Source organism: Mustela erminea, chromosome 3 (genome assembly GCF_009829155.1).
Source record: "Mustela erminea isolate mMusErm1 chromosome 3, mMusErm1.Pri, whole genome shotgun sequence".
NCBI classification, from domain to species: domain Eukaryota; kingdom Metazoa; phylum Chordata; class Mammalia; order Carnivora; family Mustelidae; genus Mustela; species Mustela erminea.
The window spans coordinates 106,746,510-106,767,906 of record NC_045616.1 but is presented as its reverse complement, the minus strand read 5'-3'; the positions used below and the strand labels follow the sequence as shown (position 1 = coordinate 106,767,906).

The 21,397-nt window shown below is 48.7% G+C and overlaps 2 protein-coding genes across 8 annotated transcripts in view; one reads left to right on the top strand and one right to left on the bottom strand.

The window, feature by feature from the left end:
- Positions 1 to 21,397, bottom strand: part of LOC116586733 (WAS/WASL-interacting protein family member 3-like) — a 31,798-nt gene that overhangs the window by 6,703 nt on the left and 3,698 nt on the right. For 2 of the 5 annotated variants that reach the window (XM_032337097.1, XM_032337096.1), the window contains exons 1-2: positions 14,748 to 15,377; positions 13,252 to 13,404 (exon numbers count right to left, since the gene is read on the bottom strand). In XM_032337097.1, coding sequence (XP_032192988.1) covers positions 14,815 to 15,348 — 534 coding nt within the window. In that variant the 5' untranslated portion in view covers positions 15,349 to 15,377 and the 3' untranslated portion in view covers positions 13,252 to 13,404; positions 14,748 to 14,814. The other 3 variants (XM_032337098.1, XR_004284125.1, XM_032337095.1) reach the window with 3 other exon arrangements.
- The window catches only part of WWC1 (WW and C2 domain containing 1), a 151,093-nt gene continuing 145,131 nt past the window's right edge, over positions 15,436 to 21,397 (top strand). For 2 of the 3 annotated variants that reach the window (XM_032337093.1, XM_032337092.1), the window contains exon 1: positions 15,436 to 15,576. In XM_032337093.1, coding sequence (XP_032192984.1) covers positions 15,458 to 15,576 — 119 coding nt within the window. In that variant the 5' untranslated portion in view covers positions 15,436 to 15,457. The remainder of the gene's footprint in view (positions 15,577 to 21,397) is intronic. The other variant, XM_032337094.1, reaches the window with a different exon arrangement.

The following is a 21,397-nucleotide window of genomic DNA, read 5'->3' as shown; positions in this document are numbered from 1 at the left end:
TACTTGCCTACGTTCATCCCAGAACAACCTCCAAGCCAGGGGTTCTGGAACTCGATGAAAGCTCTGCCCTGATTCTCCTCTTCTTCAGGGCTCACCACCCAGGAGTTACTTGCTAGCTGAGTTCGTGAGCCTACTCTAAACTGGTGGCTCTCCTCCCCCCCTCCCAGACCCTCCCTCCACCACCACCTGCCACCAGTCAGTCTTTTCAAAGGAGGTGCCCCTGCTCAGAAGAAGGCAGAGGCCCTGAGCGTTCCTGAGACAGAGCCGCAGCCGGCTCTGTCTGCAGCCAGAAGCAGATGCCTGAGCGTGACTGTGACCATGACGAGGGTCAGAGCATTGCACGTGAGAGCACCTTCCCGGGGCACCTGGGGGACGATGCTTGGACTGGAGATGACGGGGTCCTGTTTTATTTCCTCCTTCCCGTTCTGCCCCTGTGCTGCTGGCCACACAGCCCCTGCCATGGATCCCGGAGGATTTCCTAAGAACAGAGAGAAGGCAGGCCAGCCCTTCCCTACCAACCACACGCACGCCTCACCCCACTGCCTCCGGGCCTCAAACCCTGCCTCTCCCTGAGGTACCTACCACACAGCCTGAACTTGGGAGGCGCAGGGACTGCTCACAAGACTGTGATGTGGGTCTCTTCCCAGCCCTGTGTTCAGTGACATCCCCCTGGTGGCTTGAAATGAGACATTGTGGGGATATCCGCACCGTGGAAAGCAGTCCATTTCCAGGATGGGGTGGGGGGTGGGGAGGGGTAACAAAAGAGAACAAAATTGTCCAAGGTGCCTTGGTAAAGAGGAGAAAAAGGAGATCCTCGGGTAAAAGCTTTCTCAGATGTACACCAGAAACGAATATAACATTGTGTCAACTACAGTTCTGAAAAAAAGCTTTTCGGTTGACTTCAAGGATGTGGGCACTTTGAAACTCAAAGGTCAGGAGCTCAGGCCTGGCACCATTATAAAATTAAAAATAACTTTGGCAGAAGCAGCAAGAGAAAGTCTTCTACATTCCTCCAAATTTTAAGCATGTGTTTAACCACCTCACAATGACATTGTTTGGGCCACAGTTGGGACCACCCCCTGCAGTGGGCACAGATGCCTCTGTTGGGGACCCAGGCATTCATTCCTCCCTCCCACCCCACCCCCAACCCCCCCAGGCCCTGGAATGCGGCCTGCGGACACTTCAAAACACCCCCACCCCTGCCCTCTCTGAAGGGAGGTTGCATGCCCTGGGGGGGGGCGGGGTCATCGCAGCATCAGGACAATACAGGGGCTACAAAGGCTGGCTGTGCCCCGCCCTGTGACACCGCCACCACCACCACCACCACCACCACCGCCCCGCCCCCAGCCGTGAAGAGCTATCCCAGCTCCAGAGCTGGAAAGGGGATTGGCTGAGGTCATCCCCACTGGGCCATCACAGCTTGACTTTCACCTCTGCCTGACCCTGGTGCCCAGTCCTGGGATCTCACTCCCTCCTAGGTGTTCCTGGCACACTCTCTAGGAAACAACCTGCACGCAATCTCCAGCCCGGAATCTTTCCCAGGGGCCCTCAATCTAAGACACCCCCAACCTGCTCTGGGCTCTCTGGAGAGGTGCAACATGGCGTGTTTTGCAGGGGCTAGTTTTAAGCGCTTCGTGATGGGAGGGCGGGGGAGTAGAGGGAGAAGCATGATGAAATAAGTGTGTGCACATGGGTTACTGTTTGTTTCCCAAGCCAGCATCTCTGTTGAAGGGCAGAGCAAGGGGACAAAAGAATGTCACCTGTTTGTTGGATTTAGCAACACAAGAGGACCTCTGCAGCCACAGCCACCTGCTCTATTGGCTACACAGAGATCAGAGCTCCCAGAGACGCACCCTCTCCCTCCCTCCAGGCACAAAACACAGCCTGCATTCCAGGTGTGGGTTCTTGAGCCAAGCGGAGCCGGGAAATGGGACAAAGTCGGCCCCGCTCACCTTCAGTGCAAGAGGTGAAGCTGAAGAATGAGGCTTGGGATCTGCTCCTGGTCCTGGCCAAATCCTAGCCTCTAGCACGTGTCACTCACTTGTGCATGACCCTCCGATATTCACAAAACACATTGATTCATTCATTTTTCGAAGGCCTGCCCGACTTACTGGTTGCCAGCTTCCTGGCTCGGAAGGCCCATTTGTGATGCGAGCCCTAGCTCCATCTTCCAATACAGGATGCACACACAGATGGAGAGCTTCCCCACCACCTGGAAGCGGGTACTCCTGGCGTCCCTGCTAGCAGGAGGGCTCTGTCGAGCACCCTCCAGGCCAAGGGCTGTGTCCACGCAGCCGGTGGTTCCAAGGGGAGAGAGAATTTGCCTCCCACCCCCCTCACTAATCCCCCTGCCCGACCGAGGCGCTCACTGATAGCGCTGACCCTTGGCCCTCCTAGGGGCAACCATGTTACTTATTAACCTGCTGATTGGAAATGAGTTTCTCTCCTGAGGTGCTGGAGCAAAGCCCGAGAACCTGTGGAGGGAGGAGTTTCTTCTTCACGCGCCCTCACAGTAGCAGCTGCACCGGTCACCATTCACCTAAAACTTTACCAAGATCCCACGTGCCACGGGACCCTTCGACATTCCCTGGGTGGGCATTGCTCATGTACACCACTCCATTTTTGTGGCAGGCAGGCCTGGGTCTGAATCCTGGCTTACTTAAATGTTGAGGCCAGAATGAGTACTGGATATGGGAAGTGCCATCAGCACCTGGAACGGGGTAACGCTCAGTCAATGGCCACAATTGCCACTATTATTGCCTCATTGTTGTCCCCCAGAGAAGCCCCTGGTTACAGAGCTGAGCCACTTTGGAAGTGAAGCATCATCTGCCTGCTCTCATCCCATCCTCTGGCTGTGGCCATATCACAAGGCAGGCCAATCTCTGAAGGCCTATCCCCTTGCCTAAAGGGCTGCCAAATGTATGGGTTTCCCTTTCTGGGCTGGACCTTATGTTTGATCACCATGAACTGGAACAGAAGACACCAAGTGACTGAGGCCAGAGAAGGGGTTTCACTTGCCCACTGACCCCTACTAATTCCATGCAGGTGCAAGTCTTCAGCCTTCCAAGCAATTTCAGTCCCTGAGCTGGATCAGAAGGTAGACATCAGAGGGGCTGCATGGCACCTGCTGCTGAGCTCTTAAAGGGACATCCAGGGAGCTGGCCAAGGAGATGATCTGGAAAGTGTCTCTATCCTTACTCTGGGTCAGAAATTGTGACCCACAGTCACATCTAAACCCATATTTCTTTTCTCTAATTTGGAATATAATGGGCACATCTCTTCCCTATCTTTGTTTGTTGTCCTTTATAAAGACTTACTATAAAAAATGTTAATTTATATGAAATACATTTGGAGCTCAGACCAGTTGGCTCAGCAGGAGAGAGAGGACTGTTGGCTGGTTCTCAGTTACAAAGCTGCTCAAGGTCCAATATCAGAAGTCCATAGATAGGAAGGCAAGAGATCATCTTAAGCAACGCAGGGCACACTTTTAGGCCACCCAGTAGCTGTTCTTGCAGTTCAGCCAACATTTATTGGGTGTATTCCATGCCAGGTGCTGTGCTAAGTGACAGGAGAGTTGAAGAAAATATAAACCCCCGTACCTTCGATATTATTGTTTACTTATGAACATTTTTGCCATACTTGCATTCTCCCACCTTCCCTCCCTCTGAACTGCTCAAATGGTTGCCAAACAGTTTGAACGTAAGTTATAGACATCACAACACTCCTCCCTTCATGGTCCCGTCTCTGCCTCCGGAGAACAAGGGTTATCCTTCTACAGAACTACAGTATTGTGACCACTCATGAGGTACTTAACGTTGATGTAATATTGTCTAAAATATAGTCCATGCTCACATTTACCTAATTGTCCCAAGGATGCCCTCTGTAGCTTTTTTTTTTTTAATTACTCCAGGATACACTCATGTATCATTGCATTTGGCTTCTTCCTCATGATTTGATGGATATAGAACTCTGTAAAGAAAACCAAAGAGCTCTCAAATAAAGGCTTTTGAGAAAGAACCTTCAGACTCAAACTAAAAAGAAAAACCTTCCATAAGGACCCTTGGATGCTGCATTCTCATTCCTCACCACAGATGGGCAAATTATTTCTTACAGGGGCATATGGGCTCCTAATTCTTCCAACAGATTAATGCCATCTGCTCCCTACAAGGAGGAAGAATGGTTAAAAAGTGGTGTCAGGGAGTCTTAGGTCCTGATCAGGTATGTCTTCTAGCACATGCTGGGGTCAGTGTGTGCTGGGCCTATTTTAGGCACTGGGAATGGGGTGGGGGGAACTAAAACCCTGTCCTCACAGGGTTTATGGTCCAGCTAGGAGAAAGGGTTGGGGAGAGGAGACAGAAAGAAAAGAATAAGGCTAGATCTCTAAAGGATAAAGTAAATGGAGGGACATATAACCCAACCTTGGACAGTGAGGAAGGAAGGCACATCTAAGCTGCCAGCTGAAGGTGAATCTCGCAGCTGAAGAAAAAGGAAGTGTATTCTGAGAAACAGCTGAAGAGCACGCGTTTGTGAGCCACATACGCAAGCTCAGTCCCACAGTGTAAGGACAGGAGGCATGGAACCAAAACTGGAAGCATGCACTGGGGCAGCCCAGGCTGGGCCCTACAATACACGCTAAGTTGCTGGGACTTTCTCTTAAGACCAGTGAAAAGCCACTGAGGGGTTAACAGAAGGTGTTCTGGCACATTCCACAGAAGGATCAGATAAGTGGGCAGAGAAAGGCCACCTGAAGGCTGTATTCAGTGCTGGCAACGGTGGCCTGCATCCAAAGTAGCACAAGTGGTGGGGCGCCCAGGTGGCTCAGTTGGCTAAGCACCCAACTCTTGATCGAAACTCAGGCCTTGATCTCAGGGTTGTGAGTTTGAGCCCCACATTGGGTGTCACACCCAGCATAGAGCCTACTTAAAAAAAAAAAAAAAAAAAGAGAAAGAAAGAAAAAGCAGAACAAGTGCAGATGGAGACAGCAACAGATACATACTTCGGAGACAGGATCCAAGGCTCTTGAAGGTAGAATGTACACAGGGAATAAAAAAAAGAGATAAGTCTAGGATGATACTGAGCTCTTTGTAATTAAAAAATGTTTTAGAACAGGGTTGGGTAAACTAAAGCCTGTGGGCCAGAGGTCTGTTTTGTAAATAAAGTTTTTTTGGCGCACAGCCACTTGTTTACACATAGTCCATGGCTGCTTCCTGCTATAATAGAAGAGGTGAGTAGTTTCAACAGAGACCATATGGCTTGCAAAGCCGAAAATATTTATTATCTGGTTCTGTATAGAAAACATTTGCCAACCTCTGCTATAGATTACTGTATCCCAGAGATGCCTCATGAAGAAAAACGATATTTTAGTCAAATAAGATTGGGCAATTCTATACCATTTTCTTGGCTTCTCACTGTGGATATATAGGTACACTGAAAGTCTTGAGGAGTCCTACAGTGAGGAAGTCTCTTTGTTAAAGCCAACATTTTCCAAATGTATTTGCTTATATTCAGTTTAATTCTAAAGAATGTACCCGTGGACACTCACTTTGGAAAGACTAGGAAGTATTCTGGAAGGGCAAAGATTGGTGAGAATCCAAGTCATGAGATCAGTTAAGAACACTATTCAAATAACAAGAATCACACAAAAGGGCCTGAGCCAGGGCTTAGGTCAAAAAAAAAGAAGAAGAAGAAGAAGAAGAAAGTATGGAAGGCCGTGAATGCAGAATCCTCAGCTTCCTACTTAGATGATTGTAAGCAACATGAATGGAGATAGGGACGTGAAAGAGAGGAGGAGGAACTGGGAGGAGGAACAGAGGAGGAAACACAAACTTGAGGAAAAGGGGTGAATTAGACACATTGAATTTTCTTGGCTCGCAGTAATCCATCAATTTCTGTTTCCAGAAAAATAGAATAGGCAACTCAGAAAACTATAAGGTACTCATGAAAGAAATTGAGGAAGACAAAAAGAAATGGAAAAATGTTCCATGCTCATGGATTGGCAGAACAAATATTGTGAAAATGTCTATGCTACCTAAAGCAATCTACACATTCAATGCAATCCCTATCAAAATCCCATCCATGTTTTTCAAAGAAATGGAACAATTAATCCTAAAAATTATATGGAACTAGAAAAGACCTCAAATAGCCAAAGGAATATTGAAAAAGAAAGTCAAAGTTGGTGGCATCACAATTTCAGACTTCAAGCTCTATTACAAAGCTGTCATCATCAAGACAGCATGGTACTGGTACAAAAACAGACACATAGATCAATGGAACAGAACAGAGAGCCCAGAAATAGACCCTCAACTCTATGGTCAACTAATCTTCGACAAAGCAGGAAAGAAAGTCGAATGGAAAAAAAAACAGCCTCTTCAACAAATGGTGAGATTGGACAGCTACATGCAGGAAAATGAAATTGGACCATTTCCTTACACCACACATGAAAATAGACTCAAAGTGGATGAAGGACCTCAATGTGAGAAAGGAATCCATCAAAATCCTTGAGGAGAACACAGTCAGCAACCTCTTCAACCTCAGCCACAGCAACTTCTTCCTAGGAATATCGCCAAAGGCAAGGGAAGCAAGGGCAAAAATGAACTACTGGGACTTCATCAAGATCAAAAGCTTTTGCACACCAAAGGAAACAGTTAACAAAATCAAAAGACAACCGACAGAATAGGAGAAGATACTTGCAAATAACATATCAGATAAAGGGCTAGTGTCCAAAATCTATAAAGAGCTTAGCAAACTCAATACCCAAAGAACAAATAATCCAATCAAGAAATGGGCAGAGGACATGAACAGATATTTCTGCAAAGAAGACATCCAAATGGCCAATAGACACACGAAAAAGTTCTCCACATCATTCGGCATCAGGGAAATACAAATCAAAACCACAATGAGATACCACCTCACACCAGTCAGAATGGCTAAAATTAACAAGTCAGGAAATGACAGATCCTGGTGAGGATGCGGAGAAAGGAGAACCCTCCTACACTGTTGGTGGGAATGCAAGCTGGTGCAGCCACTCTGGAAAATAGCATGGAGGTTCCTCAAAAAGTTGAAAATAGAGCTACCCTATGATCCAGCAATTGCCCTACTGGGTATTTACCCTAAGGATACAAACGTAGTGATCCGAAGGGGCACCTGCACCCGAATGTTTATAGTAGCAATGTCCACAATAACCAAACAATGGAAAGAACCTAGATGTCCTTCAAAAGATGAATGGATAAAGAAGAAGTGGTATATATATATACAATGGGATACTATGCAGCCATCAAAAGAAATGAAATCTTACCATTTGCGACGATGTGGATGGAACTCGAAGGAATTATGCTTAGCAAAATAAGTCAATCAGAGAAAGACAACTATCATATGATCTCTCTGATATGAGGAAGTGGAGATGCAACGTTGGGGGTTTGGGGGGTAGGAAAAGAATAAATGAAACAAGATGGGATCAGGAGGGAGACAAACCATAAGAGACTCTTAATGACACAAAACAAACTGAGGGTGGCTGGGGGGAGGGGAGTAGGGAGAGGGTGGTGGGGTTATGGACATTGGGGAGGGTATGTGCTATGGAGTGCTGTGAAGTGTGTAAACCTGGCGATTCACAGACCTGTACCCCTGGGGCTAATAATACATTATATGTTTATAAAAAAATAAAATTATAAAAAAAATAGAATAGGCAAACTTTTCCCTTTCTTTAGACTAAGTAAAACCAAGATCTTTGGACACTATACAGAAAACAAATGTAAGAAGACCCAAAGTGCAGAAAAGGAGGCAGATGGCTAGGGACCTCAGGACCTGAGGAATGACATATGAGTTCCCTGGATTTTCTTTTTGTCTCACACATCCCAGATTGAGTGCTAGAGAAACCAAAAACTCAGAAATGTCAATTGGTCCAGACAAAAAATGTTCAACAAAAGTTAGCCGGAAGACCAGAAAAGGGGCAGACTAGCGCACAGAAATCTTTTAGAAAACAGCCACCTTACTTTAGCTTTTTTTTTTTTTTTTTTTTACATCTTTCTCTAGCCACAGAGAAAAACTGTGGCCCTACTTTCAGTCATACTAACAAAGGCCAAGTAGCAATCCTAAACAACCATGTTTAAGAGGCTTTCATGAGGAACCCCAATAACCTCCTAGGATTGTGCCAGAGAGGCCAAAGTGTATCCCCCTGGTGTCAATAAGACCAAGTGGGAATTTGGACTTCCACCTCTACCCAGCAGTAATAGGATGTCATATCTCCCCACCACCTGCGACCATTCCCCACCCCGGCTGGAACGGTATCAGAGAAAGCCAGCAAAAACCAGTTTACATGAGATCCAAGTCTCAGAGTATAATAGAAAAATGCCCAGGTATTGGTCAAAAAAAATTACTCATCGGGGTGCCTGGCTAGCCCAGTCAGTAAAGCATGTGACTCTCAATCTCAGGGTCGTGAGTTCAAGCCCTAAACTAGGCATTGAGCCCACTTAAAAATTAAATAAATCCATATCACTCATCATACCAAGAACTAGGGACATTTCAAGCTGAATGGAAAAAAAAGACAATCAATAGATGCCAGCACTAAAATTAGAATTTCTGACAAAAATTTTAAAGCATCACAATAAAAATGCTTCAATGAGTAATGATAAATACAGTTGACACAAAATGAAAGAAACAGAAAACCTCAGCAAAGAAATAAAGGAGAACCAAATGGAAAGGTTTGAAATGAAAATTTTAGCGATTAAAATGGGAGTGTCTGGGTGGCTCAGTCAGTTAAGTGCCCTGGGTTTGGGTCAAGGTCCCAGGGTCCTAGGATCAAACTCTGCATCAGGCCCCACATCAGGCTCCCAGCTCATCAGGGAGCCCACTTCTCCTTCTTCCTCTGCCACTCCTCCTGCTTATGTTCTCTCTCTCTTTCTCAAATAAAATCCTAAAAAAAAAAAAAAAAATTAAAATTAAATGTTCAGAGGCTGGGTTCAAGAAGAGAAAGAAGGGGACAGAGGAAAGAATCAGTGATGTGGAAAAGAGAACAATAGGCATGGCCTAATCTGAACAACAGAGAGAAAATAGACTGGTGAGGTGTGGGGAGAGAACAGAGCCCCAGGGAATTGAGGAAATATAATAAAAGATGGGAGTCCCGGAAAGAGAGGAGAAAAGGTGAGACTGTAAAAAGAATCAGAAATAATGGCTGAAAAGTTCCTGACTTCGACAGGAATCATCAAACTGAAAATTCAAGAAGCTTAGTGAACCCCAAACAAGATAAACCCAAAGAAATCCATGCCAAGACACACAATTAAGTTTTGGTGAGTTTTTTGTTTGTTTGTTTTTGTTTTTTTTTAAGATTTTATTTATTTGAGACAGAGAGAGCACAAGCAGGGAGGAGAGTCAAAGGGAGAGAGACAAGCAGATTCCCTGCTGAGTAGGGATCCTGACACAAGACTCCATCCCAGGACCCTGGGATCACCACCTGAGCCAAAGGCAGCCACTTACCTGACTGAGCCATCCAGATACCCCCAAAATTCAGCTTCTGAAAACTAAAGACCCAGTAAACAAAGTATCCAAGCTTTACTAGGCTGTCTCAGACCTTTGATGGCTACTACTTATGGTAGCTGAGTAACCAGGGCTGGAGAGATAGGTCTCTCTGTTCAGCCTGAATCAGGTGACAATGGCAGTGTGGGAAGCCATGAGGTCAGAGAAACTTGCATGATTTCAGGGTGACCACCTCCTAGCTTGGATTCACCTTGTGGAAACAACCTCCTGTGGTTTTTAGTGGAATGGAAACAGGGTTTTCTTGGTGTGTTGAACACACTAAATCTTCAGGGTCTTTCTTCCTCCTGCTCCCATAGCCTGGAATGCACATTCCTTGCCTCTTCCCATTGCTGGCTACCTCAGCTTTCTGCATAAATGTCACTTCTTCAGAAGGGCTTTCTCCTCCGTCCCTGCCAAAAGTAGATTTTCTACCAATCCCCGCACTATTAAATTTTATCATTGCACCATTCCCCCCCCCTCGTTATTGACCACAATGTGCAAATATTTCATTTGCTGACTTGTATAGTATAGCTCACCACTGCTAAACTTAAGGTCCATGGGATCAATAACCACCCTGTGTCCTGAGGGCTTCCCCCATGATCTGATACACAGAGACCCCCACCCCCACCCCATGTTCCAGGGGGCTGAGCCTGCACTTCATCTACAGTATCTCATTTAGTTGTCACATGTTGACAGTGAGGTGGGTATTGTTGCTCTCATTTTACAAACGAGGAAACTGAGGCTCAAGGAGGCAGAGTCTCATGCCGAAAGTCACACACTGACCAAGATGCAAAGTTTCATGCACGGGCTTCTTTATCCCCACCCCCACCAATGTATTTCCCACTGCACCTCCCAGCCCCCCTGCTGAGGCAGTTTATCTGGGTTTAAGCCCCAACCTTACACTCTTCTTGCTAGTGTCTTACTAAATTCACAGAGATTGCTCATCTAAAATTCGGAGAATGAGGCATCAAACGGCAAGCACTGGACAGGTAAAGAGCCCTTCATTACACCCGTCTCTAAGCAGTTGGGCCGGAGTTTTATTTCAGAGCCTGGGTACCATGGTGATGCAAGCTCTATAAATACCCGAGGCTCCTTTCAGCCAGCCCGCTGGGTATGGCACTGGCACCCCCACCCATTTCCCACCAGGGCTCCTCTGCTGCTGCTGGGGTGGGGGTAGCGGAAAGCACCGCTCAGCAGGAACTCCCTCCCTCTGCTCACACTTACTTTCTTTCTCCTCTCCACATCCCGACCCTACCCCTGAAACTGAGATTTCTCCTCCTTCGGTGCATAATTCATTTCCTCATCTCCGGGTGAAAGACTCAACAGTTCCCAGCCCCCAGTACCCAGAAGACTCTTGCATGGGAGAATCAAAGCCTCTCCTACCAGCCCTGTGGTAGCCCCCTGTCAAGAAGAAATCCAGTTCAGTTAATAAATGAACAAACAAGGTTGGGGGGTAAGTCCGGGGGTGGGGGGAGAGGCAAGCAGCCTAGGGAGAAAAGTGCTCCTCGTTCCATGGAGAAAGCTTAGCCTATTGAACCCCCTGATACCTAACTCCCCAGATGGGTCTCATCCATGGCACTAGTGGAGGTCAAGAATCATGTTGGTCTCTATTCAGCTTAGAAGTCAGAACCCCCACCTCAACCCTGTCCTCTCATTGTAAACTCAGCTATGACCGCAGCATGCCCCCTTCCACCTCCAACTACGCCAAGTAGATAAGCAATCCAAACGAAAGCAGGAGTTCCAAATAATCTGGATATTCCTCTGTCTTGAAGTTCCTCCTTCACTGGCACTCTAGAGCCCATATCGCTGTGAATTTAGAAGCTAAAACCTACTTACTGGAAGGAGCTGAGTGGGAATCTTGGCTCTATTATTTACTATGTCACTGTAAGAAATTCACTTCACTTCTTGGAGTCTCAGTTTACACATCCATAAAATGGGACTAGTAAGAGCCAGGGCAATGAGTCATTAGTCATAGACACTCCACCTACCTGTAAAGTGAGGAGGCTGTGCCAGACTTATATCAGTTTATTTTCATGCACCGTATTAAGCACTGAGGACCCAGAAGTAGATTAAAAAGCCAACTCTTCTGCTTCGCCTCTCATAATGCTAAGGTTTCTTCTATCCTAATTTTCTCTGGCTTAGGGCATGTTTTCCCATCATTGAAAAGAACAGTCCATGGGCCCAGTTATGAACCTCAAATAATGCATGGCTATAGAAAAAGGACATTCTGGACTCAATCATGGAAATGGAACTGTGTGCCTTGTCTGAGATGTGTGGGAGGGACAGCATGGGGTAGGGAGGTACGTGCATGGAGTCGGAAGAAAAATCTCAGCAGAAGTCTTCACAGCCTCCATTTTCCTTGAAGAATGTAGACTCGAACAAGAAACTACTCTACTGCTAATATGTCTGTTCCTTTTTTTTTTTTTTAAAGCTTAATTTCTCCTCCTTGACATCTTCATGAAATGTTACCTTGCCACTCTGAAATGCTCTGAAACACATGTGTGCAAACTGGCCTTTCTTCTTTGCTCATGCAGTGGGGGAAAGGATTTAAGTGGGCGTCTCTTGTAAAAAAAAAAAAAACAAGGCGAGGGGCACCTGGGTGGCTCAGTGGGTTAAGCCTCTGCCTTCGGCTCAGGTCATGATCTCAGGGTCCTGGGATCGAGCCCTGTGTCGGGCTCTCTGCTCAGCGGGGAGTCTGCTTCCTCCTCTCTCTCTGCCTGCTTCTCTGCCTACTTGTGATCTCTGTCTGTCAACTAAATAAATAAAATCTTAAAAACAAAAACAAAAACAAGGCGACCTGTGCCAGGCTCAGGTGTTTCCTATGGGCCCCCTGGAGGTGAAAGTGAATGAGGAAAGGCTTGTCCTTTGGTCACTTCTGCTTAGCTCCAGTACCGGCCATTCTCCAGCTCAGCTCATAGGCAGCAAGACACGGCCCCAACAGGAAGGCCGGGAGAGGCTGGGCTTCTTGTCTTCAGTTCACATTCCTGCAGTTCAGTCACCTGTAGAATAATGTCCAGCTCGCCCTATCTCGTGGCTGAGCTGGTTTTACCTTTAATCCCTTTCACGTTTGTCCTCAGCCTTGGAGAATGCCTGGGATGATTCACCCGCCATCACATGGGGCAAGCAGTCATCTGTTTTATTACCTCACCCTGCTTGCCGCTTCTGGGAGATAACCTAGGATTCTTTTGTTGGGGGGGAGGGGGTTGATGGAGGTAGTCAGGACTCAAAAGCAGATGAAGGCTTTAAGGAGTTACTTTCTATTATGGTCTCTCTTTCCTGCTCCTCTGCTCACGTCTCAAAGCCCAAAGAAAAAGGGAAAATCCCAGGGCTTGGGCACCTGGGCTTAAAAAGCAAGCTGAATTTAACAGTCTCCAACATGTTTCCCTTCACAACAAACACCAACCAGTGAGAAGGCTGGGTTGCAAGAGACGACAAAAAGGAAATCAGCAGTTGGGAGGATTGTCACAAGCAACCACGCCCAATTTTCAAGAAGGCAAAGGACACCACAGGTTTGTGTTTTGGAACAGAAAAGACTTCATTGATTCCAATTTCATAGGGGCATGCTTGCTGCCAGGCTTGGCACTCCTAATGTACCACAATGAGGCCCCCGAGGTGATGGCTTACCACTGAGTGCCAAGCCCTCTATATTTCTCATCTCCTGGAGCCATTAAAACAAGCCCTGTGGAATCTATGGGATGGTTTTCAGACCTAAGACTTGAGACTTTGGTTAAGCAAGTTACTCACGGTAACACTGGGAGAAAACAGGGCAGATGTGGCCCCAAACAGTTTCCAGAGCTCCTGCTTCTTAGCAGAATACTTATGAAGCAAGCATCAAAAGAGACAAGCATTCATCACCATCCACAGTGTTCCAGATCCAGACTACGATAGGTATGGGAACTGCAGCATAATTTAAAAAAAAGAAAAGAAAAGAAAGTATAGGTTAGTGGTTAAGTGCCGAAATCAAACAGACCTGAGTCTACTTACTGGTTCTATATCCCTTGCCAATAATATAGCATCTTAGAGTCTCAGTTTTCTCATCAGTAAAATGGGTATAAGTGTGCCCTACTCCAGAGGGTTCCCTTGAGGATTATATAAGATCATGTGTGTAAAGCACCCAACACCATGCTGGCTTTGCTTTTGAGCTATTACTCTAATCTATAATAGGATTTTATATTGTGAAAGCTTGGCCCAAGCAGAGGACATGATGAAGGCTATGGGAATCCTCCTTAAAAGGGTGGGGAACTCCTACTTTTGGGTGTTGTGAGCCAGTCTGAGCCCATGATTCTGAACTCCCGTGCATGGCATCTGTGGAATGAAGGTGGGTAGGAAGGGCTAAACACTAAGCCCTAGGTCAGGCCTCAGGGAAGTAACTGACTTTGCAGAAGGCATTTGGAGGTAAGGAACTGCCATAGTGGGTCTTATCTATTAAGAGAAAATGAGCCCACAAACATGGGATTCCTTCCCTTGCTCAGCACACTTTGGCCCATACAGCACAGGATGCTGGCTCCTCTGGGAGACTGAGGGTCTCAGACAAGAGGATACACTGCACTGGGCTCCATTCCTCCCAGCCAGGTTCCTGCCACATATGCAGGGCAAAAGTGGTTAAACACACATTCAGGAAACACAGACGAGCTAGCTATAGTCATGCCACCTTTTTATATTTAATTACATATTTTTAATTTCTCAAGAAACGCTATCTGATTTTAAAATTTCTTCTAATTTTTTTCAAAATGTGATTCTGCTTTGTTTCTTCTTCCCCCAAATCCATAACATACCTACCTCAAAGTATCACAGGACAGAACCGCTTGTGAAGCTGGAGCCCACAGCCTGGGACGGGCTATTTAACTAACAAGTCCATCATTCCTATTACTTGACAAAATGCTTCCCCTGACACCCCTTGGAAGTCGTCCCGGGGAGAGGGGATTCATAATGCACTCCTAATTTTAGGGACCCAGAGGAGAGCCAGCTACATTAGCAAACACGGGGGTGGGGGTGGGGGATGGTGAAACAACATGGGGAGAAGAATGGAATGAGAGGGAGACAGATGGTGCGTGTGTTGGGGGAAGGGATCAGAGATCCAGGAAAACTTATGTTCCCTGAATCGCAAGAATGTTTCCATTTAACCACTTCTTGCCTGACTCGTGATTCTACATAAAAGAGAAGTGGGGAGTTGTAAGATTTGGGGCCACCTGTACTTAGAAGCGAGGTGCAGAGCCAGGAGCGGCTCTTGCTCCAGTCACCTGGGGATCCAGTCCGCGTCGGGGATCCCGGTAAGGGGTGGTCTCCCTTTCCCCTGGCAGGGGCGGCCTAGGGGCGGCGGGCGGTTCGGACTGTCCCACGAGGGGGCGCGTCTTGGGTCCTAGGACCCGCCCTCGCAGCGCTGGGCGCGGGGAGGGGACCCGGGAACCCAGGCGCCCAGCGCTCCGCCTCCTGTTTCCGGGGCAGCGCGGTTACCTGCACCGCCCGAGCCGCACCTGGCGGAGGCAGAAGTCGCAAAGCGAGAGAGCGCAGAACGCCGCAGCGGAGAGTGGCGACGGCGCCCGGCCAAGGGGGAGGAAGAGGAGGAGGCGGTGGTTGCAGGCGGCGGCGTGGAGGGCGCAGCGCGCAGCGCGGCGGAGGAGGGCAGGCGGCAGCTGCGCTCGGCTCGCTCTGTCCCGCCGGCCGGGCGCGTCCCCGGGCCCGCACCGCGCCGCTGCGGGCGCACATGGCAGCGTGAGAGGCCGGTGGCGGGAGCAGCGGGCAGCGCCGGGTCGGAGCCTCAGGGCCGCATGGACCGCGGCGCCACCGCGGCCGGCCCCCACTAGGGCCCCCAGTCCGCGGGCGCCACCCCACCCCCATCATGGTGCCTCGGCGGCCGCCCGGGCTGAGTACGGCCGGCCGGAGCCGCTGAGCCGGGGGCCCCCGCGGCGACCGGGAGCTGCATGGGGGAGCGCGGGCCGCGCTCGGGAAGATGCCCCGGCCGGAGCTGCCCCTGCCGGAGGGCTGGGAGGAGGCGCGCGACTTCGACGGCAAGGTCTACTACATAGATCACACGAGCCGCACCACCAGCTGGATCGATCCGCGGGACAGGTAGGACCCCGGGGAGCCGGCACACCTCGCGTTCCGGCCTGGGCCCCCTCCTGCCCCGGGGACCACCAGCCGGGACTGGGCCGGGGGTGCAAGGGAACTCTGTGAGCCTCTTGCGCTGTCTTTAGTTTGCCGCCCCCTCCCCAACCCCCAGCCGTCTGGGGCGCTGCTCCTGCTGGGGTGGGCTGCTGGGAGGAGAGGACGGCCAGTGGGTTGGCCCACGCAGTCCCACCGCCACCCGTTTGGAGGGCTTAGGCCCCAGCCGGCACCTGCACGGAGTTTTGACCTTAAGCTCTAGCCCCGCCCCCTCCGCCCCCTTTAGGAAGAGGTCGGGCGGGGGCGGGGGAAGCAACCTAGCCGAGTGATTCTGGGGCTTCCGGGGGAGTCTTTCCCGGGCAGATGGGGGGAGATGGGGAAGCATCTGGTTAGGAGGGGGTAGTTGGGACCCAGGATCCAGGGGGAAACTGCTGGAGGAAGAAGGACACTAGGCAGAGGGGAAGGCAGCCCGGAGTGTGGTTTTTGACAGGTGCCTGGGAGGTTCTGAGAAGAGCGCAGGAGCAGCCAGGGGGCCTGGAGGCCGGGAGTGGGAAAGAAAGGAAGGAGCGGGGGAGGGCTGATGGGGAAGATTGGTTCTCCAGGAATCTTACAGCAACTTGGAAGCTCTTAGGATGCAGATGGAGGTGAGAGGCCTCCCGCAAAGCCCAGCCCATCACCTCGTTCTCCTCCCTTTCTTCCTGAGGGGCCAGAGCTCCTCAGCCGTGTACCAGCGCGTCGTGACCTTGGTGGGCACCAAACTGACTGTAGCACGGGATGTGTGTGTGTGTGTGTGTGTGTGTGTGTGCGTGCGCGCGCGCGTGCTGAGACAGGTGGAGCCTGAGATGAGATGACTGGTGTGGTTCTTAGCTTCCAGACTTTCTCCCGGTTTTGATTGCTTGGCATTTCTTTACACATACCATCCCCATGTATATCCTGGGGTGCCCCCTGGGGGTAGGGGTGGAGAGGACCACCCTCTGAGATTGCCTTGTCCTTATTGTCTTGGTCTGTGGTCCTACTGTCTTAGGAATGTGGAATTTTCACCTCGTCATCGCGATCTTGGGTATCAGGTGCCTGTAAAGCCATAGAGGTGAATTTTTTGGACCCTTCATCTGGCGGGGTTGGGATTGAGGTCCCAGAAGTCCAAGATGGGGTGTGTAGCAAGGTGAGGCTTTAAAAAAAGAGGCAGAAAGAAAATTTGAGTTGAGATTCCAAGTAGTTTCTGTGAGCACTTTAAGTTCATTCATTTAACATTTACTGGTGCGTGCTTTATTCTCAGTACCACACGGGATGTCTCATTAATGTAACCTGGAACAGAAATCAAGAAAAGAAAGCTCTGTGCCCAGTGTGGGCCTTGAACTCACTAGCCCAAGATTGGGATTCGTGGGCTCTACCAACTGAGCCAGCCAGGTGGCCTTGGAAGAGAAATTTTTTTTGCTAAAGGAAGCATCCCATGAGCAAGCTGCTTTAACCTCTGAGCCCCAGGTTCCCTGTTTGTCAGATTAATTGTTTGCTTGGAATGGAAGGACTAATAGAAGAATTCTGAAAGTTGGAAGGGGCATAGATAATCAGCGCCCAGTTCTTATTTTCAAACCTAAGAAAAAATTTGAGGCCCTGAGGTGTGATTTGCTTGAAAATCTTGATCTTTCCATCACTCCCCATATGCCAGACTCTTTACCAGCTCTTGACGTTCTGACCTCCAAATTTGTCCTGACTCACTTTCCTTCCCTGCCCCACTCAGGGTCCTCTGTACCAGGGATGCTGTTGCCCTGTTGGTGAACGGGGCAGCCCCTTGTTCCTTATAGAACAGACATGAGTTCAGTCTTCTATTTCCAGCCTGGTTTTGGTCCCAGCAGCTCACTGAGGCTGGTGTGCTGTCAGCGGCTGGACGTTGGAGGACAGCCCCACATCGAGCGCTGCTAACTTACCCTAGGTCACGAATCTAGGGACTTCTCTGGGGCCTCTGGGAGGATAATACAGCTATAGAAAGCTTCTCAAACAGCAGTAATTTTTCATTCCTGGACAAGGGCGAATGGAAAACTGACTTGGCTAGAGCATTATTTTTTAAATTTTAGTATCATGTGAACCACCACCTTGATGTTGTACTAAATGAACTTGTATTGTGTGACTTTAAGTCAACTCGATTTGAAAATTTTTTAACCACTTCTACAAATGGGAAACTAGTAATATCTGTTGGCATAAATAGAAATGATCCTGAAAGAAATAGTAGAGGAGGAGTAAAATAACAACCCAGCGCCATTATATGTTAGGTCTGTACTGTAGCTTGCCCATATCCCAGCAATAGGTATGCCCAACCTTTGTGGGCTTTTTTTTTTTTTAATAAGATTTTATTTATTTGAGAGAGACAGAGGTAGTGAGAGCGAGTACAAGCAGGGAGGAGAGGCAGGAACTGGCTTCTCACTGGGCAGGGAGCTCAACAGGGGACTTGATCCCAGGACCGTGAGATCATGACCTGAGCTGAAGGCAGATGCTTAACCGATTGAACCACTCAGGTACCCCATTCCCAGCCTTTGTTTTTAGACAGACTGGCAAGCATTGGAGAGGAATTAAAAACATAGTAGCATTTAACTGAGCCACTCACTTTCACCTTGCAAGTCATTGGTTTTAATGTATCTTTGTACTTCCTGGTCATCCTACCCACACTAGGTTAGTTAGGGGGTGCCGAAGTTTGGGGTGCTGAGGTGTTCCTAGCACAATCCTGGGGTCACTGTTAAGGTGGGCTAACTGAAAATTTGGGGAAAGGGCTAAGTGGAGGGCGTCCACTTATGGCTGTCTGGGATTTCTCTCCTGCACACCCCATTTGGGATTTCTGTCTTACAGTCTTACCTGTGTGGCCTTGGGTAAATCACTTGACCTCTCTGAGGTACAAGTATGTGCTCCATTGGTGAGAGAAGATAGTTGATGAGAAGTGTTCACAGGACCCTGCCAGGTCTCAGATGTGATTTCAGACTCCTCGGCCTCACCTTACCCCTCCCGACCCCATGGCAGAAGGAGAGGGGGAATTGTAACAAGGAAGAGGAAAAAAAAAATGACAAAGTCAAAAAGAGCCAGACACCTTGGGGTGGTGGGGTAGGGGAGATAAAAATCTGCCAAGGTGTTTACATCTCTGCATCTAATTAATGCTCTTAAACGATCACATAAAAAATAAAGTTCTACTCCTGAAGCTTATGTACGTGTGTGTGTTAGCATTTGTCTTGGCTTTTTCCTTACCTGAATCAAGGGGATGCCCACCCATTCCCTTGAATTTAAAAGAAGTAAGTCAAACAGGCCTTCAGTCAGAAAAGTGATTTCTTAGCCACGAAGAACAAAATAGCGTCTCGGGTTACCAACCCTGAAGAATGTCTTGGCACATTCCTCCCTCTGGGGCTGAGCTGTTTTCTGTGCTGTCCGCCATGGAGGCTGCTGGGGGTAGGGAATCCAGTTTTCCGCTTCCCCTTTCACCAGCGGGTTGGAAGAGCAGCCAGGCAGCCAGCCTTGCCAGCTCTCTTCCCTTCTCACCCAGGGCAGGACTGGGAGGCCGAAATTCCTGAGGACGGTTGTCCCAACAACCGGAGAGAGTCCAGGGGGCAGCTTGGGCCCTGCCTACTGGGCCAAAGGCTCCCACAGCACCACACGCTCCTCCTGAAGCAAGGCCGGCCTGGAGAATCAGGTGCTCTGGCCTCAGAGCACAGCCCCTTGGAGCAGTGTTCCTTCAGCGGAGTAACTCTGGGTGCTTCTGGGAGCTCCCAACAAAGGGCCAGCGTTCCTTGTGTATTTAACTTAGTGGTATGCAAAAACAAATATGCTGATTGTTCTCCGAGGAAGAATGGATTGTTTGAACTGGCCTTGCCAGAGAAGGTTCCTGAAGCCTGATTCCTGCTCATTTGGTGGTGTACGTTCAGACCCTTCTTCCAGGAACCACCCAGGAGCTCTGTGGGCACAGTTTCCGGGGCTGTGTGATTTGTTCTGGAGGCCCACATGGCTAAGAGGCCATGTTAAGAGGACTCCACAACTTCTCTCATGATTGGGGGAACATGTGCTAATCCTGTTCTTTCAGAAATTACTTCTACTATAGGAAGTTGGGCTACCATCCAAAGAGCTTAACCTCCTTCTAGCCACAGATCCTTATGAGAATCCGATAAAGGCTAAAGATGCTTCTGGAAGGAAAGTGCAAATTCAGTTTTGGCACATAATTTCAGGGGGCTCTTGGACCTCAGGTTCATACTCCTGCCATAGATTAACCTAGAAATTGCTCACCAATTTATATGGGCTTTATAAAGAGAGCTTTATATGGGCGATTTCCTTTACTCCCTCTGACAAGCCTGGGAATAGGTACTATGATCTCTGAGGTGCCTGAGGCTCAGGGGGGCTGAGTTTGGTGAAAGCCAGCTTTTGTGGAGGCGAGGTATGATTGCTGAGTGCACTGATGCCAGAACCCACACATCTGACCGCTGCTCTGCCCTGCTCCACCGCCTGGCCTCCACTGCCTAAAGAATTTGGCCTTGGGGAATGGAGTGGGGACAGGCCTGACTTCACTTACCTGTAACCATTCTGGTGTGGCCCGGCCACAGTTAACCAGAGAGCAAGTGTGGACAGTGGAAAGAGGGTGAGCTTTTGAATGGTCGCATCTCGGATGTCCTACTTGCTACCCAAGTGACCTTGGCAAGTTGCAAACCTTGGCTTTTGTCTTTTCTACAATAGGGAGGTACACATAGTTGTCAAGGGTAGTTACAGACGTTAAATAAGCTAAGTCAGGTAGAGCAGTTAGCACAGAGCCCAATACCCAGGAGGCGCTTGGGAATGCCAGTCCTTCTGGCTTTTACTTGGAAGTGCCTGTGGAACACTTAAATCAAATGGGGACTGAGTCTCTGCCCTGCTCTGTAGCAGTCTGCAGCTGGGATGGACCTTTCCGGTCATGTAACCCTTCCCTCTTGTTTCACTGATGAGACGAAGACTCAGAGACAAGTGACTTGCCCAAGGTCACACCTTGCATCACTAGGAATGGTCTCCTTCCCTCTTTCTTTTATATAAACTTTTCTCTAAAAATCCGATCCAGTTTCTCCTCACCCATTGTAATGATTCGGGAATATTTTAGGCTTGTGGCTGAGTTATTTTCCATAATCCTTTCTGACTGTGTAGACCGGCAGTTTCCTTTCATACCATCACAACCATTTGTGAATCGTGTCCTGGGAATACTGTGACACTGAATTTACTCTGTGGTACTCACTGGGCTGAGCCTTTCCTGTTAGGATCTCATTTCATCCTTTCACCAACCTTGTGAAGTAAGTACTGTAATTATTTTCGTGTTCAGAGGACACTGAGACTTAGAAAGGTAAAGCAAGTTGCTCAAGGTCACCAGTAGGTGATGCACCTTGAATTGGAGCCCAGGTAGTGGGACTCTTGAGTCCACACTCCTATCTGGAACTCCTAGCTGTTCCAGATAACCCGTCAATAAGGTGGGCTTGGGAGTTTCCATGTATTCCTGCGCTGAAGCCGACCTGCTGTGCCTCTCAGGGAGATATTGCCGAGGACGCTTGATCAGTGCCTGTGAGATCCTCAGCAGATCAGGAGGCTGTTGGGCAAAAACCCCACCTTCTGGAAGCAGCCAGCTAACCAGAGCTCTGGGAAAGAGAGCACAGAAACAGAGGCAAAGAAGTTCTAAAGGATACAGTGTGTGTCGAGAGCTCAAAGTCATTTCCAAGTTGCTTGGGTAAATGTTCCCAGTGGCCAGGGAATTAGTAGCCAAGGCAGCTACTCTCTGTCATCACCCCCTCCCCCCGCCCCGGCTTTT